Source organism: Aphis gossypii, chromosome X (genome assembly GCF_020184175.1).
Source record: "Aphis gossypii isolate Hap1 chromosome X, ASM2018417v2, whole genome shotgun sequence".
NCBI classification, from domain to species: Eukaryota; Metazoa; Arthropoda; class Insecta; order Hemiptera; family Aphididae; genus Aphis; species Aphis gossypii.
In genome coordinates, this window is record NC_065533.1 from 41,074,923 (window position 1) to 41,094,701 (window position 19,779).

Sequence of the window (19,779 nt, forward strand, 5' to 3'; positions counted from 1 at the left end):
ATACCATTATTATAAGCATTAATATTTTAATTGCGATCTGTACTCGACGTGTAAACGGCATAACTACATAAATTGCGTCCGACGGAAAATTCAAAAGTCAAAATACTCAAAATATGTCAAATGTCTTTTATTTCGGTTTGACCTATCGTATAGTATTATGCAACAACGGCAGATAATTATAAATAAATAAAGGGAGTGATTATAATATCTATAGGTGATTATAAACTCGAACAACACACCACACAAGATGTGGACCTCTCCTAGAGTACCCACCTACGTTTACTAGTCTCGCACTGAGGCCTAAGAGATAAACGTTATAATATGTATTTATACCGTCATGCCTATAATTGTTTATTATGTAAGTATAGTTTTTACTTGGACGCGCAAATTGTGATGTCTTTTGGTGGTTTATTTTTTATATTGGTAGTATACTACTCACGCGTATGCTAAATTTCAGTATGATTACATACTGTAATAGTATTACATACTATTCGTATTACAATTAAATAATTTTGTAACATCGACCTATACGCGGTCTACTAAAAACGAGAAGGAAAACACGCTATTTCGTTCGATATGGATGAAATATACTCGTCGCGTATTATACCCGTGTCTCAACTATCACCTATATAGCTACTGTCTCTCGCCTTAGAGTCTTGCAAATAACGCTCGGGACGCGGATTTACGTAAGTATCGTATCACCTTCGAGTATACCTACGGAAACGCAATATCCGGTACGAAATTTATACGTCAGATAAAAGTATCGGGGCGCGACTTACGACCAGTCGGTTTTTCGGTCCACACTTATATACGCGGCGGGTCTCACAGCTTCACTACGACTACCGGTGTGGCGTACCCGTATATTTATACAATATTATTATCGATATTACCTACGTATTATATATGTAATGAAATGCGCGGGGCAAAGCGCGTAGGGTGCACGCCGCGCGGCGTAACACGGTCGCCGGCCGACGACGGGGTAGACATTCTGTCGCCACAGGTCGCGCTCATGCACACGCACACGCATTCACGTACAATACAACATCGACGCACCTGTTGCAGCGAGACTGTACCGGAGCCTCTGTAATACGTATCTCATACCATACCATATGATATAATGCGACGACGACTACAATAGTATACGCGTATACATTATATAACGATGATAATAATGTATATAATAATATATGTATACGCGTGTGTATCGTCTATATAGGTATATATACATTATAATAATACGCGTAATACACCTCACGAACCCGATTCATGTGTGCTCGGCGCGGTCGTATTTACGACCGGTGCGAGACGGAGAACATTACAATATTATATATTATTATTATTATTATATTCTACTGAATGGACCGATGTCCGTCCTCGCGCGCACCACAATGGACCAAAGGCCACATTTTTTCGTCACCCCAAACCGCCCCCTCCGCCCACGCCGCGGCGACACCGCCACCCCTCGGCGGCGGCCTTGCCGCGACCGGCTGACACCTCTCCACCGCTCCCGGCCGCGGTCACGACCCTTAACGCGGGACGGCGGCGATCCGGGGGTGGGCGGCCGCGGTATACATATAGTGAACGTACGACAACAACAATAATAATAATAATCGACCGGTTTAATAATTTCCATTGTGCTCGATGTCCTTTTTGTATAAACATTCGTCGAGGGATCGTATCGTTTAGAATATACGCGTACATATATATATAATATTCTTTTTTTTTTATTTTCGGGGGGGTTATTTTTTTCCCTCTTTCGCGGCCTAACCGGATTCCTGAATAGAAATAATGAAATGGATGGGAAAACGGCCGTATATACACGTAAATTATAATATACATATATATATATATACCTGACGGAGCGGTAAAATATAAAATATGCATTATGCGAGTACATAATATATAATAATATTATGTATAGGTACATTATCATAACGCGTACACCACGATAGTGCACAGACGTGCGATAATATTTGGATTCGAGAGCGCGTGCATTCGTATATATTATTATTTCATACCCACTCGATTGCCTACGTCCTTATTTACACGTACCTGTATAGAATGTGCGGTCGGCGATCATTCACCGAGGTCTGCGATTTTTCATAACTATATACATGATAATACGTACAATATAATATTATTATTATTATTATTGGTTTATCCACAATCGCGCACACTTACTACGACGTCCATTCACAAAAGCCGATCAGCGAATATTTTACACGTCATAATAATAATAATACATACGTCACGAGTATCACAGAGTTACGACTGCACCGGGTCAATAACATTGCGTATTTTTTCCGCCTATTTAAGTCCATAACAAAATAATATTATATTGTTGCCCATTCGATGACCAATCGATTAATATTTTCGTATCACTCGGTCCGTGCAAGAAAATTGATTCAAAAAAAGTACCTATACAATTGGGTAAGATGCGCTAGTGTGTCATCTTATTTAATCTAATTTATATGATATTTATTAATAAAATTGCATTGTTTTTAATTAATATTAAAATTGATACGAAATCTCCAGTCAATCAGACGTATAATAATATATGTATAAGTTTTTCGTACTTTATACACACTTTATCGTTCAGGTTGGAGAAAACGAGATTCAAAAAACACTCCGAAATCCAAATAGGGCATAGTTCACAATAGACTCGTAGATTCTATTGTTTTAATTCTTAATTTCAAATGGAAACAAAAAAAAAAAACCGAAAAGGGGCGATTGATATGGTTCGACAAGATATTTAAAATATATCGTGAGTTGCGACGAGGAGATCACGTTACTGGCGTTTGTGAAGAGTATAACTACTTTTTTGGTTTAGTATAAGTAATTTTTAATTGTTATAATTTACGATATTAGAGTATAAAATACTATAAATTATAATTAATAACTTATTATACAAAATATAAGATCAAATAAAACCATAATAAATAAACCAAAAAATAATATTACAATATTTCCAATCTTTTTTTTGGGGGGGGGGGGGAGGGAGGTGAAGGGTTATGAAAGCACACAAGTATCAAGCCGAAAAAAAACTAGTCGCCGTAGTTGCTATTACAGTTAAGGTTACAAACATATTTTATTATATTTTGTATCGTAAGAATACGTCTATATATATAATATATACCGCATATATTATAAAAAATATCGATCGTTCTTATTTTGTATGTTTTCAGTTTTGACACTTTGTATTGTTCACATGAAGAGGGGAGAAAATTTTAAATGTGGGAAAGTCGAGTTGGCTTCACGATGAGTCTAAATCTATTTTCAAAGTATTTATCGCGTCACTATATAATATCGATCGATCGGTACGTTCGGAATATAATGTACGTTTAAATTATTATGTCGAGCGCGTAATAGACAGAGTACCTACTGCAGAAAATCACCGCTTCCAATCGCCTTAAGTCAATAAAAATGAATAAAAAAAACGTTTGAACAAACAGAATAATGTATTCCGTCGATTTACTGCAGACAAAGGAATAACACTTTATTTTCTTATATAGATATATTTGTATATAAGTCGTGGTGTATGACGTCTGAGAAAATGTGTATAAGATCGGAAATAAAATCCACTGGTAAGTCGCTTAGGATATATACAGTACCTATCTATAAGTTTTGGATGCAACTCATCATTGAGGGGTATCACGGTAATGGATTTGTGTTTAATTCGACGATAAATAATTGTATCTAATTATTAATGATTACTATAATCGCAACTAATTACCTACTTCAACAAATAACTGATTTTTAACGAAGTATATAAGGGCGAATCAGCTAGCATATTACACTTTATAAGAGAGTATATTATGTTATATTTATATTAAAATTCCACTGTGTGCCTTAATAATAAATGTGAAAAAATTGCAAGTACCTACGATAAATATTTTTGAATTAAGTACATCAATATGACTCTAAAATAGTTATTTTATAATGAAAAAAAGAAAATCTTTATCTCAATTATAATGATAAAAGTACTAGAAATTTTCAACCTATAATCTGAAACGATAAAAAAAAATGCACAATTGACCATAATTTTGTATAAAAAAGGCACTTTAAAGATTTTATGGTGTTGAAAATTTATTACAAAAAAAGAAATGATTTTTCAATAATTTCATGGGGAAAATGATAAAAATCTTATTAAAGCTTGATTATTTGAATTATTACATATAGGTTTGACGTACAGATATAATTACATGAAAATACAATAGTCGTATTAAGTATTATGTTTTGTTTTTAAATACAAAAAAATATTATGTTACATATTATTTCCTAGTATATCATTACGTGTAAATTTAAATTAAATAAATTGTTTTTTATTTTCCGTTAAATAATCTCAAAACCGTGGTTCTTTCTGGACCCCAACCGGCCACCACTTATTCCCCTAAGTTTGTTTGGCCCTGGTTCAAGAGATCAATTTAAGTAACAAATATGCAAATATAAATCGCACAAAGTGCAGGTTCAACAAAAAGAAATCCGGTCATAAAATGAATAATATAGTTACAGCCAGTAAATGAGTTATAATAAATAGATATTATGTTGTAGGTAACGAAAGTGAACGTCGATGAGCCGAATCTCATGTTTTATGCGTTGAGAAGTACGCGGTATACTGTTGATACTGCTACTCTATACGTCTGTACAGGTACAGTATGACGTAGGTGCTTGCCTACGTGATAGGTGTGTATTGCTTTGATACCTGTGAAATATTCAAACCTAATCAACTATATATACTAACGTAATCGATGTTCGTTTCCCAGTGTGGTGTACGACTTGACACGATGATTTATAATAATATTCTATGGTAAAAAAAAAAAAAAACATAATAATAATAATTTCAAGTCGTCAAGTGCATTTGAACTTGGAAAGTAGATGTAGGAGCAGCAGGTGCCCCATTAATAATTAATATGACCTGTGATGTTCCTGCAGCAATGTGTTTATTATGAAGGACGCCTCAAACTTTACGAGCATTGAATCAACCGTAAGAATAATAAACTATTATAACCGTCCAAACTGTGAGGATTTTACGATGCTTTTGTGAAACATTATAACATACTGCGCTTTTGCATCCGACTAAAAACTTAAAAGTGAATAAACTTTTATAAATGTTTAATGGTATAACGACTAATATGTTTTGTATGTTTATTGAAACGGTTACTGAAATTGTTTTATATTTAAACTGTTATAATAATAAAATGTATATAATTTGGTTCAGCTTTTTTAAGACTTCGCCATTGCAGATTAGGTACTGTTAATTGTATAATTAAAAAATAAAATATTTAAAGATGTATATCAGCAATTGAACAGGTGGTTTTTTAATTATGTCTTTTTTTTGTTTGCTCAAAATAGTTAGAAAAGTTTTTATTTTTTAACTTACAGAATAACGCGAATTTATCTATTGTAAAATATGCTTTAAACATAGTAAATACTTGAATCTGTAAAAATATAATGCTCTAAGAGAATTCGCATTTCTAATCATATTTTCGCGAAACACATTTTTTGTTTACATATCATACAGCATGATCGACGAGTAAAACAATATAAATATGAGCACAACATGAAAGACAAAAGTATTGCATGTAATATACATATTTTATATTTTTTATAATAGAATACATTTATTATGTTGACGCCATTATTATAGTATATATAAACAGTTTAAACACCTATTCTGACCAAAAAACCTATTAACTATTATAGTATACAATGGTGCTGTCAAAACCATAGGACCTTCCCCCACCCAAACCTATTGTAGCTTTTTTAAAACGTCATTTTACTTTTTTATATAGTGATTGTACTATTGTTAGTTATTGTAACATTTTAATAAATTTATGTAATATTTTGTTGTCACTTATAAGTGGTTAAAATTGTCTATCCTCGACTTCCGCGATACGAGAACTTAAGAGGACGTTCAGTGCGAATTTTCTCCGTCAAACTAACGCGCGAAGTGTCAAATTATACGTTCAGAATAATCCGTTTTACTCTGCCGTTCGAATTTACATCCGCACGGAAGACCGATCAGCTCGGACAAGCATTAATGGTCTCACGCCGAGTCGTGCAAACACATTTCTCATCAGTTATTTTTTTTTTCCTTTTCGCAATAATTCGCGTTCGCGGGCGCCAACGAGTTTGCCGCCGCCGCCGCCGCCGCCGCTGTCGATGAAGAACCACTACCGAGGTATATATTATATAGGTATAGTGTCAAGTGCGCGAAAACGCATAATGGTGTAACATTCCGTTCGTCCGCGTCGTCCGTGTAAATTACCATACGTCGCCTTTTTTCCCTTCTTATTATTATTTATTTCCATTCCCGCAGCGAAGGACTCGCGCGCGGCGGTAAACCGTTCGTATAATATTATTATTATTATAATATATTACGCACGCGAGCGCGCGTAGGATCCACGTTCTTTATTTTAATTTTTTTTCCATTTTATTCGACACCTTAATATCATTAAAAAAAAAAACGAAAAAAAAAAACCGAATGAGATTTGTACAAAGAACCGTCGGCCAAATCCGGTTTGGAATTACAGTAGCCGGAGCGACCGGTGCGGCCGCCGTTGTTGTGCCCGAGTGATTTGGATCTGATTACAAGCAACAGTATGTAAAAACGTCTCCGCCTACGCCGCGCCTCACACGCCGCGCGAGATAATATAATATATACGACGTTTCGTTATAATAATAATAATAATATACTGTATCGTACCGCACTGCCGCGTATTGTATTTGTATTTGTTTTATACGCACCTACGGACGAAATAACGAAAACTATCCGTCCCTGCAGGTAATAATATTACCCGTATTTTATTAAATTATACATACTGCATCGTATAATAGTCCCGCGGACGGTTTTCGCCGACGAGACGTTTTAAACGACGCGTCTTTACAAAATATAATAAAATATTGTTTTATGTTTTAGCGAGGTGTTTTGTTCGAAAACGGGCGTATGGAATTCCGATATTTGCAGCTGTCGGATTCAGCTATCGGAGGCACGTCCCACGCGGTTCTGCAGTGCGCGGAAAAGTTTTCGTCGAGTATTAATCGCGCGTCTTGTTCGATTCATGTATATGTATATAATATATTATAATACAATATAATAGGTGTGTATATTATTATTCTATTATTTCAATACCGAGTACGCGCCGCACAAAACGGTGTTTATATTTTAAACGGTATATTTATTTTACCTATATCGTAGTATACTAATATAATATCTGCTGCAGCAGCAGTTCAACATTAAAATCCGTTTTGATTGCGAATTTATGTGATTGATTGATATTTATAGCAAGAGAAATATTCAGAGGGTGATAAAAAGTCCATAAAAGTTGGCCATCCCTGCTATACATATACAGCATAGACAGGATACATTTTTTAGTCCAAGGATACTGTATTAGTTATAGGTGACTATTGACTTATAAAATATTATTTTCGAAAAGATTCCAATGTATTGTGATTTTTTTTACTAAACACTTTTTAAATTTGGACGTATGCGGTTTTTAAACTAAGTAGCAATGAATTTTACTTTAACATCAATTTTAACATTATTTTAATATAATATATCGAGTTATGTGATTTTGTGTAAGCTCCTTATTAATTTTGCCCATCGTTACAATAACCAACAATTAATTTAAATAGGCGCAATTTTTAAAGTTCGACTCATGTCTACGTTTAAAGTTGTAATATTAAACATGTGTGTTATCTGTCGATTTAATTATTTTTGAATAAACCACAAAGTAGATAATTACTTGGGTAAATTATTATTTCGCAAATATTAATACATTAATAATATAAAGTTTTACTATTTTTTGTTTTTAGTATGACGTCATAAAAAATCATAGCATAATATTTTAAATAAGTCTGAACGGATGTCGGAGAAGTGATTGCATTAATCCAGTGATCTCGAGTCGACCGGAAATCTTCATAACAATAAGTGCTTGGAAATCATTTGGCGTCGAGAGTGCTGTAACGTCTATAATATTATACATGATATATATATATATATATATATAATATCAGATGAGAGCAGGACATGACATTGTGCGCAGTATAAGAGAATAAAATATTGTTATAACAGTCGAGTTCAGTAGAGAATTCACTAGAGATTTAATTAGCGCATTGAAAAATGCTTATGTGAGATTTTACATAGAACATAATAATACAGTAAGAACAATATTGTACCTATACCTTAAATTATTTCTATTAGTAATGTCATTGAGAACAAATTGGTATACTGACTTTTATAATATACTCTTAATGTTAGTGTAGCATATGACATAGGTAATTGTATTAATATTTACGTATGAGAATTTCCATTTTTTAATGTAATTTTGCTAAACTGTAAATGTATATTAAAAACTAGAAAACAATTTTTTATAATACATAATGATAAATAATCACTTCCTATTGTCAGTGGCGTAACTACTAACTAAGGGCCTGTAGACTCCGCGTTGCGGGGGGCTCACGGTAATTTGGGGCCTTTAGTTATGGGGTTATATTTGGTATAACAATATTATAACCTTCGCCCATTTTTTATTTTATTTTTACCAAATTTTTTTTGTTACACCACTGCCTATTGTATAGTTAAATTACAGTGTCTCTTATAAGTGTGTTTTAGCTCATCGTGATATTGTGTATAATATATTAGTATGTAAACTTTTGCACACCTTAAAATATACAGTATTGGATTTCAATGATATTTGATTTGGAAAAAATCTTATCGTTATGTTTGAGACACCTTTTATTGATCTATAGTCTATACATTATATTGCTAATTTCGATGAACATAAATTTATAATTTTATATAGTGTTAAACATAATGTAATACTTCATAACTAATTAGTATTAATTTATGTGATTTTATGAAGTCTTAGATCAATTAATTTATTTATTCGCATTATAAAACAAAACTGCATATTATTACGGTACTTATAAGATTTTTACAAAATAATTTCTGAGGTATGTAACCTACATATAGTTTTTAGTAAATCGGTATTAATATTTTAACAGATTTTTTAAGGGGACAACCGTTTATATGAGTTGGGACATAGATTTAAAATTAATTAAGCTTATGAAATTACTATTTTAACTTGTGTTACTATTTACCATCAAATTTAAGTGATTTAAACTTGTACATATTTTTTTTTTATTTCAAGGGCATTTCTTGCATGATAAATTTATTGTATTTTTTGCAAGTTGGCATCATTCGTTTAATCTGTCAGTCGGGTGTAAAATATTATTACTTCATATACTTCTGTCTTATCAGCAATGAATAAAACCACTGGGATCGTCAAAAATACCATATTCAAATTTCAATGATATTTTGAAGTACATCTTCGATCAATATACTTCTACATCGTGCGCATGATTGAATGAATACCATGTTGTACAGCGTGCAGTGCTGCACGATCAATATAACGATGACTATAATATCAACCCAATACAATTATATTAATACACCAATTGATACAAGACATAAGTGTCAAAATGCACAGCCATTGCAGTAAGTTATGAAATATATTATATGAAAAGTATATAGTACTGTAATAGAATAATAAATTGTAATTTTAAGACATAGATATAGTATGTACGAGAACAAGTTTTGCTTCTCATAATATTTGTGATGCAATAAATTGCATTATGATGTTCAGAATGTTCAGATTAATGCTACTATGCATTTTGATGATTTTAAAACATAGTATTTATCTATATGTTTAGGAAAATATTTAATCTATTTTAATATCCACTTCATTCTGAATACTTCGATCTGAATACCTGAGGGCTGATAGGTACAAGATATACTGCTTGCTTGAATGCGAGTGATTGAGTTTGGTCTCCGATTGATACCATAAATATATTATTATAATATGACATAGGAAAATATTTTTTTGGGTCATTTTATTTTACTACGTATTAGACACATTTTAGAAAAGTACAGGTGAGTGGCTTCACATTATTTTTATTTAAATGACCATTCATACACATACTATGTCTTTTAACCTGTTTAGTCTTATATAGATTTATAAATAATTTAAATACCATGACACACACGTCAAAGTTGTCTTGTGTTATCGAATTCTGTGGTTTTAACTCTAAGTCCATAACTGACAAATTATTTGTCACTGTAGTCATAGAAAAAACTTTTTTTCAAATTTAAATTTGAAGATTTTATAAAATTATTATTGCCAGAATTATTTAAAGTGCCTATTAATGTTTTGGTTAATCTGAGCTGAAATCGATGTCGCAAAGTAGAACACAAATCTAAAATCTAAAACCAAACAGATCAACACAAATCCTTGATACCTTTTTAAAACATAACTTACATAATAAATAATAATTAGTACATCATCATATATCGTTCGTAATAAATACAGATTACTTCATACTTGACATTACGGTTATGTTAAAGCCGTGGTTATATTAAAGTCATAGTACTGTGAACAGTATGAACCGTGAAAGCAATATTGCAGCTGAAAAACGGTCTGGGCGATGCCGAAAATGTATCGGCACCCATTAAAGAATCCGATCGATTTTCACGGTTTATACGCTTGTCGTCGCACCCAAAGAAAAATCATTAGTAATATTGATCATGCAAAATTGTTGACTGCCAACAAAGCAAACACTGTGAATTTGACAAAATCTTTTTTAAATTAACTTAGATAATTGTTGAATTAATTATATTTTTGTCACTTCGATAAAAATGTATTATCAAGAAAAGAATAATGTATAATATTATTATTGAATCGACAATACTATTTATAGATTATTATATTATATTTATAAACAGTATACACACAGTATATACAACCAATATGAAAGGGACAACAATATTTTTTTTAGATTGAAAAGATTATTGTTATATTAATAATATGACTTATCAATCAACCGCGATTATTATATTGTTCTATTCATCAGCTACACATGCTTTATTTAATCGTTTAAAGTGCTTTAAGTGTTTAAACACAATTATTTTGAAGTTGCGAGAATTCTTTTTTGTTATTTGAAAATCGATCATCGGGATCAGGCGAAAGGTAAGTATAACTTAATTTAAACAATAAGTATGATTTGTTATATTTGTAAGTCATCTATTAAAGGATGGTTACCAGCATTAGTGGCTCACTATAAAGTGTTCCACATGCTTAAGCCTGACAGTAATTACACTTGTTGTGAAGACTCGTGCAATCAATCGTTCGGTAACTTGTCATCTTTTAAAAGGCACGTGAATAAAAAACATATGGAAATGGTACCTCCTAGCAATATCTCAATTGTGCCAGAAAATCAAAAAAATGTTACAAATAATGCAATTTTAAGTAGTGATATGATGATTTCTGAGGACCACGGTGTTAATGTTTTCAATAGTGTTACTATAATTAATGAATTTAATTTCGAAAATTCTGTCAAACAACTTTATGAATCTACCGTGCAGTTTATTTTGAGTCTTTACAATAATAATAATTTTAATAATAGTGATGTCATTAATATACAGACTGGAATAAAGGATAATATTTTAAAACCAATGGCATCAATTTTAAATAATGTAGTAAAAATTGAAATCCAAGATCCTATTAAACTTTCTAAATTTAATAACCTTGAATCAGTAATTAAAGACCCTTTTCTGTATTGTAGCACTGAGTATTGCTTGATACGTTGGTTAAATGCAGAAAAAAAACTGCTCACAAGTATACAACAATTTACAATTAATAATGAGATGTGTGCTGTTAATATTGGGGGTACTCTTAATTATAGTGAACATTCAACTAAAGGTGTTCTAATGCCTTTAAAATTTCAATTTAAAAATTTTTTTGAACATGGTGACAATTTAAAAAATATGAAAAATAGAGTAGAGAGTCTCAGAACAGATAATAGTACTATTTCTAATTTTGTACAAGGTAAATTATGGCAAAGTAAAATAAGGCAGTTTGAAGGAAGGTTAGTTTTTCCATACTTCTTATATATTGATGATGTAGAAATTAACAATCCACTATCATCACATGCTGGTTTTCAATCAATCTCTGCTATTTATTATAGCTTTCCCCTTGTTGAAAATAACTCTAAACTATCAAACATTTTTTTAGCAGCATTAATTAAAGCAACTGATATAAAAGAGTTTGGTAATGATGCTTGTTTACTAGAGTTAATAAATGAGATGAACAGTATAGAAAAAGAAGGTGTTAGTATTTCTACTGAATTTGGTAATATACAAATTCATTTTGTGCTTGGTTTAGTATTAGGAGATAACTTGGGCCTAAATAGTTTACTAGAGTTTAGTAAATCATTTTCTGCTAATTACTATTGTAGGTTTTGCAAATCACACAAGTTAGTTTCCCATAATCTATGTGAAGAAAATAGTGCATCTATGCGTACTATAGAAAATTATGCAGAAGATGTAGCTTTAAATAATTTTAGCGAAACTGGTATTTATAAAGAATCAATACTAAATAAGTTAAATAGTTTTCATGTGACACAAAATTATGTTGTTGATATCATGCATGACATTTTTGAGGGTGTTTGTCATTATAATTTGTGTCATATAATTAAGTACTATATTGACTTACAGATATTCTCTTTGGAAACATTAAACCTAAGAAAAAAAAATTTCAACTATGGACCACTTGAAAGTGGAAATTTGTCTCCCGAAATCACAGAGCTACATTTAAGTAAATTTCGTTTAAAAATGACAGCAAGGGAGATGATGACATTTGTCCATTATTTTTCACTTATGATAGGGGATTTAATACCCATATATGATGAAGTTTGGAATTTTTACTTGGTTTTTATTAAAATAATTGATATTCTTTTATCATACAAGTATACTGAAAGTACAATATCATATTTAAAACAATTAATAGCCAACATAATTCTATGTATACACATTTTTTTAATGATACGTTAAAACCAAAACATCATTTTCTAATTCACTATCCTTCTATTATTGAACAATCTGGACCACCTAGGCATTACTGGTGTTTTAGATTTGAGGGTAAACATAAAGAATTGAAGATGTATGCTCGTACAACATCTTCTAGAAAAAATATAACTTTAACTCTTGCAAAAAAATTTCAGTTTAAGTTTGCTCACATTATTTTACAGCCCCCTACACCAAATGTTTCATTAAAACACAACATTTGACAAATAGCATACCTATAGATAGACAAATGATTTATAATAGTTATTTTTCTGGTAATTCCCAATTTTCATGCTACAATCAAATAGAATATATTGGAACTTTGTACAAAAAAGGATATTATCTTACCAAGTTTACAGACCAGGTCTGTTTATTTGAAATTGATGAAATTATAGTTGTGCATGAATCTATTGATAAAGTATATTTATGTACTAAACAAATTGAATTAGAAGGTTTTAATTCACACCTTGAGGCATTTGAGGTTAATATAAACAAAAATATATTAAATAACTGCTTGATCTTAGGTATCGATGAATTTAGTGGCCCTCCTATAAATATTAATGAAGTATCATCAGGCAAATTGATGATTCGCCTTAAAGAATTTTATTAAACATAATTATTATACCTAATTTAGTAATTTGTACATATGTATATATATATATATTTTTTTATTTATTAAGAAACAAAATGAATGATAATACTGCAATTGGTAATGATTCGGATTTAGCCTTAGTTAACGATTTTTGGAACTGCAGTAATTCAAATGTAAGTATATGTTTACTTTTTGTATGTAAATTTTAACAAACTTACATGATTATGTACCATTAAAGGAATTTTAAATATTACTACTGTAATATTATTATTATAATTTTTCTGTTTTAATATTTTATGTTCATAATATAATTATATTATTTATATATACAAATATCAAATACTAATATAAAATTGATGGTGCATGTGTAGGATAGTTTTAGGGACGAAAATGTTCAGGAATCGACCAATCCTCAATTTTTAAATGTACCTACACTGGAGGGATATCAATATCCAGTTGATGACATGGTACCCCTTCATGATTTACTCACTAATTGGGGCTTAGGGTTTCTTTTTCAAACTTTACTAGGTGAATACCTGTTACATTTTTATTTATTACATGATTAAACTAAAAAATATAAAATTAAAATATCTTTTTGTTTAGATGAACTTATCTGTATGAAAGGTATAATAATTATGGAAGCTGATCAAGCTTATGAACTTCTAAAACATTTTCCATTAGGGATAAGACTGTTGTTTGTATATAATTTAAAAAAATGGCAAAAAACTCAAGAAAATGATATGAAGTCTACCAACACACCACAGTTGAATTTAAAAGCCTCTACTAATCAACCTATTCAATATCATCATCAAAATAATATTAATAATATAAGTATAAATTTAGGAGAAGTATTAAATTCATCAAACACTGGTTTAATGATACTTCAATATTATAAGTCAAACCAAAAATTGAATGACGGTATAAGATCAATGTTAGTAGATACTGTAATTAACTGGGTCATCACTAAAAAGATAAACATGTCTGTGAACCTGGCAGAACAGTTGGCAAATCAATTAGTGTCTATATTTCCTACAGAAGTGAAAGTAAATAACTATTATTTAATATTACCTAAAATTTTTAAGTACAATCTGTTTTGGCTATTTACAGGATTTGTATTTTATGAAGCACGATTCAAATAAAAACCCTAAGGGAAAATTATACGCTAAATATTATAATTCTATAAGGCTTCTTAAGACAACAGGTTTAGTGGCAACAAAGTTGACTTCTAGAAATCAAGAAAAACATAGTGGTCGTAAGCATTGCACAGAGTTTGGTAAGATTATATAGAACATTTTAAATTGTTAGTTGAATTGGTATTACAAATATGTTGCAAAAGTATATATAATTATTCAAAAACACTACCTTTATTAATTTAACTACAAAATCAAACCTCTACAGTTAGTCGCTCAAAAATGTTTCTTTAGCTTATTTAAGTGCAGTGCCTTTTCAATTTTGTACCTAATTTGATGCATTTGTATTACACTTTTCAACTTACTGATTTATTATATTTTGCAATAATATTATAAACTACTCTAATGTAAAGAAACTAGAAACCTTATTCTTGACCTTACCCTAAGTTTTAAATACTGATTTTTTTTTTTTCTTTTACTGTTATTAGAGCCGGAACAGAGTGTTCAATATGCAGTAGATGAAATAAAAAACAATAATAATTTTTCAAATTTTAATGATTTGGAAAAGTTGTGGAAGGAAACTGTAAATTATCGACTCAATTCCATTCAAAACACTAATTCTACAAAAGAAATAATGGGAATGTGGAAGCCTTACACATTGCCTTATGGGTTTAGATTAGTAAGTTCAATCAAATTTTTTACCAATTTCACTTATATAATATATACAAACCAATTAATTACAAATAAAAATGTTATATGATATACTTATTATAGGTTGACATTGATTTTAAAAAATTGTATCCAGAATGCCCAGACTTTATTAATTCTTATGAACAAAAACACATCAAGGTTAAGGAACTCTTCGAAATAAAAATAAAAGATAGTTCTAGTAGAAAATTATTTGAAGAATACAAAAATTCTTCCTGCATCACAGAAAGTAATTATATTTATTGTTACTACCATAATACAAAATTACTACACTATTTACATCAAATTATAAGTTAATCGTGAATTACTATAATTAATCCCATAGGCGGAGATTCTATATGAAATATTGAAGGGGGCTCAAATATTAGATGCCAAACAGACCTGTAGGGACAATTTTTACATTAAATCACTCATCAAAATCGTGGAAGATTTTCGTTATCACAATATCTTAAATGCTTACAAACAAAAAAAATAGCTTCATTACTTAAAACTTTAGTCTTACCTTTTTCAATACATAATACTGAAAGTTCTTTAAATTCTTTTTGTTGTATATAGATGTTCTTAGCCATGTTTTTATTTTCCTCATACTAGAAAAACCTTGATTTAAATTTAAATATTTCAAACATATTTGAACTAAATTATTTATTAAAAATCTAAATCACAATCTCAAAAGAAATGTATTCCCAATAACATCAAACAATAAGTAAAATAAAATTAAGTACAAAATAGTCAATACGGTTACGCACAAGGTTACGGAATTACTGTACGAATACGAATGAACGATACCCATCAGAATGTACGAATAGGTATTAGGTACATTTCATTCAATCATGATAAACGTTACAACGGGTCTAATACAGGTATAGCGTTTTTCCCATAATAGCCCCCTATCTGTTGGGTTATTAATTATTATCGCTTCTCGAGAAATAACAAATATTAGAAATGAAATGATATTTCCCCCATCTATAAATAGAACAGTACCTGTAATAATAATATGTTATTATATATTAATGGCCAATTGATACAAAATATGTACAATATAAACACAATATAATTAATGATTATTTATTATTACAATAATTACATTAATATTATTATTACAATATTTTTTGTTGTGAATTGTAACTTAATTGTTCGGTATATTACCGTAAAAAATAAATTGGTATTGGGTCTTACCCCCCTGATCTCCGCCTATGATTAATCCTAATTCCATTGGACCCAATCCACGCTTACCTCTAAAGATAATTGTTATTATTGATTTAAATTATATAAAATTCTACAAATTACATTTTTGTTTATAGGTGGAAAAAATACAGTTTTTTTTTATTTACTACATTCCATATTTGTACCTACTTCTAAGAAAGTAACAAGGGATGGTAATGGGAAAAAAAATCAAATTAAATACTCAATTAGAGATTCCCAAGATACATTTTTTGTATTCAAAAATACAATTGGCGAAATTGAAGAATATATTTTGCATCTTGGAAATGAAAATATGCCTATTCAACCATTCATTCTTCTCGTTGGTACTCCATTAAACCATAAAGAAATTATTGTTTATTTTGATTCCATAAAGTATAGAATGTTTAATATTTTATCTGCAATTGACATATGTTTTAAGATTTTTCATCTTTTTAACTTGGAATATCCACCTGCCAGTAGTATTGTATGGACATTTATACAAAATATTTTTACTGTTTTAATACAAAATATGACAAACCTTACCATACTTTGAGCCAATTTTTGTCAGATATAAACAATTAAATTAAATACTTTTATTTTCTTTCTTTTATTCGACCATTAAAATCATACTGGCATACATAGGTAATTCTTGCCACTATTCTCTATATATTGACAAAATATGTCAACCAGGATCTAACTAGATTCTTAATACATTATTATAAATTATCATATTATCCTTATTAACTATTACTCTTAGAGTTATATTTTAAGCTGTATGTATTTTTTTTAAATATAGATTTATAGATTACACATACGTTTTATTGCTTAAATATAATAATATATACAAATGTTGTTACTTCGTTAGCTAAAAATTTGCGTTACTTTTATATTACAATTTGAATTTTTTTTCAATTATTAATTTATACAACATAAGTGATTTGATGATATTGTTTTGATTTAATTAAGTTTCATATGTTACACATGCATTTTTTTATTTGAATTAAATAATATAAATGTTAGTTAAAAATTTGTTACTTTTATATTATTATTTGAATTTTTTTTTTAATTACTTTTATTTTAGCAGTACATTTTTACATCATAAATTATTTAAAAATATTGTTTTGAATTAATTTTATACATTAATTTTTTTGTTTGAACTATAAATATTGTGTTACTTTTATACTACAATTTGAATTTTTTTTAATTACTTTTATTTCAGATGTAAATTTTTACATTATAAATTATTTAAAGATATTGTTTTGAATTAATTTTATACATTATACATTAATTTTTTTGTTTGAACTATAAATATTTTGTTACTTTTATACTACAATTTGATATTTTTTTTTTTAATTACTTTTATTTTAACTGTAAATTTTTACAACACAAATTATATAATTATATTGTTTTGTTTTTTAGTTATGTTTTTAATTAAGTGATTCAATGAGATTGTTTTGTATTAATTTATATGAATTTAATAAAATACATTTTACATTAACTTAAGTCTAATCATTTTGAAAATTTACAAATAAATAAATTGAAGATTAACAATTAAAATTATTGAAACAATAATAATTTTGTTGATTCAACAATGATATTTGTGGTATTAAAAAAGGTTTTTGTCTTGACAAGAATATATATAATTTTTATTATAAGATGTGTATGTTAAATTAACAATTAAAATTGCTAGAAAAATTATAATTTTGTTGGTTCAACAATGTTATTTGTAGTATTTAAAAACGTTATTGTATTGGCAACAAAACATAATTGTCACTATGACTATCATTATGATTATGATAAGAAATATATTATTATTTCAACCATAATTATTGTTGAATTGACAATTTGACTCATTGGTATTATAAATTCAAGACTGTTATTTTCAACAACATGGTTTATTAATTTCACAATAAAACTTTGTTGGCTCTATACTGACAATGTTATTATCAAATCTACGTACATTATTATCAATATGATTCCAGTTTTTTTTTCAGTGCGTCGTGATCGCATTGATTGAAAAAAAAAAACTGAAAATTTTGTAATAATGATAATGTAAATAATATAATAATCATTGTTATATTCACACGAGCACCGCCACCATCAGGCGGACATAATCGGCCGGGAGAGGAGACCATTAACAAAACGGACAACACGCAGCCCAACAATAGAATACAATGATAATAATAATAATAATAATAATAATAATAATAGTAATAATAATAATAATAATAATATATCCTACTCGACGAAACCGGTTGCTCCCGATGTACCGCGCGCGCGTAGAACGAAATACTATAATAATACAATATTCACACTGCTTCCATTGACTTATCGCTAATAATGACAACAATGAGAAGATGGAAGACGAGTGAAAAGTGAAAAAAAAAACCATAAAAGGATTACACACTCGTGTCCCAGAGAGCCGACAATAGCAGCTTAATTGATAGTGTGTTTTCGAAATAAAAAGAACTCCGAAAACTTATTCGAATTCACACACACACACGCGGCCATTATGCTTCGAACAATGCGGTAATGGATTTTTTTTCGTCCGTTCGCTATACGCTTGTTGTTTTTTTTTTTTTTAAATACGCCGAGGCTAATGTGTCATATTGTACTCGCGGCCGACCGCGATCCGACTCGTATAGTGTATGTGCCCATATACCATATACCCATATTATACCTCTATGCATCGTATATTATGTAGGTACCGTTGTTATAAATTATTATATTTGTTTAGAAATAGGGTAGTACTCGATACAAATAGTTTGAGGGAATACACGTTGTGCGCAGATATTATAACGACAAGCATATTGTGAAAATTATGCTTAAAATAATATTTATTATATATTTTATGCCTATATATACGTATATCATCACTCGGTCCATTTATTTTAATAATATATTATTTAGCGGTGTTTGAAGGAAAGTTCACGTGATTATTATTGAACTCGCCTACGTTCGATGTGCAAAAAACTAATCGTTCAATTGCATAATAAATATTTTCCAGTATAAATTATGTATAATATAGGTCTTGAAATGCATAAAATAGAATATTTAAAAAAAACATTTCAGTTTTTGTATGTATAATGATATGAATTCGTACCTACATATTATTTATTCATCCATCTACCGTCGTGTAGATAAAATGTCATCATAATAATATGATGATTATAAATATTATAAAAATCATTCCGTTATTCTTGTGCTATTTATTATTTTTTATCAATTAAGCTTAATCAAATTTGTAACAGATTGGTAAATAAAAA

At 29.5% G+C, this 19,779-nt stretch overlaps 1 protein-coding gene across 1 annotated transcript; it reads left to right on the top strand.

Moving 5' to 3' along the window:
- The first annotated feature begins 13,132 nt into the window (after positions 1 to 13,132).
- On the top strand, positions 13,133 to 17,473 carry LOC126552899 (uncharacterized). The gene is made up of 6 exons (XM_050208020.1): positions 13,133 to 14,021; positions 14,097 to 14,536; positions 14,601 to 14,766; positions 15,112 to 15,302; positions 15,398 to 15,560; positions 16,633 to 17,473. Exons 1-6 carry the CDS (start codon positions 13,958 to 13,960, stop codon positions 17,064 to 17,066), a joined length of 1,458 nt encoding a protein of 485 aa, XP_050063977.1. The 5' UTR covers positions 13,133 to 13,957; the 3' UTR covers positions 17,067 to 17,473.
- The last annotated feature ends 2,306 nt before the right edge of the window (positions 17,474 to 19,779 follow it).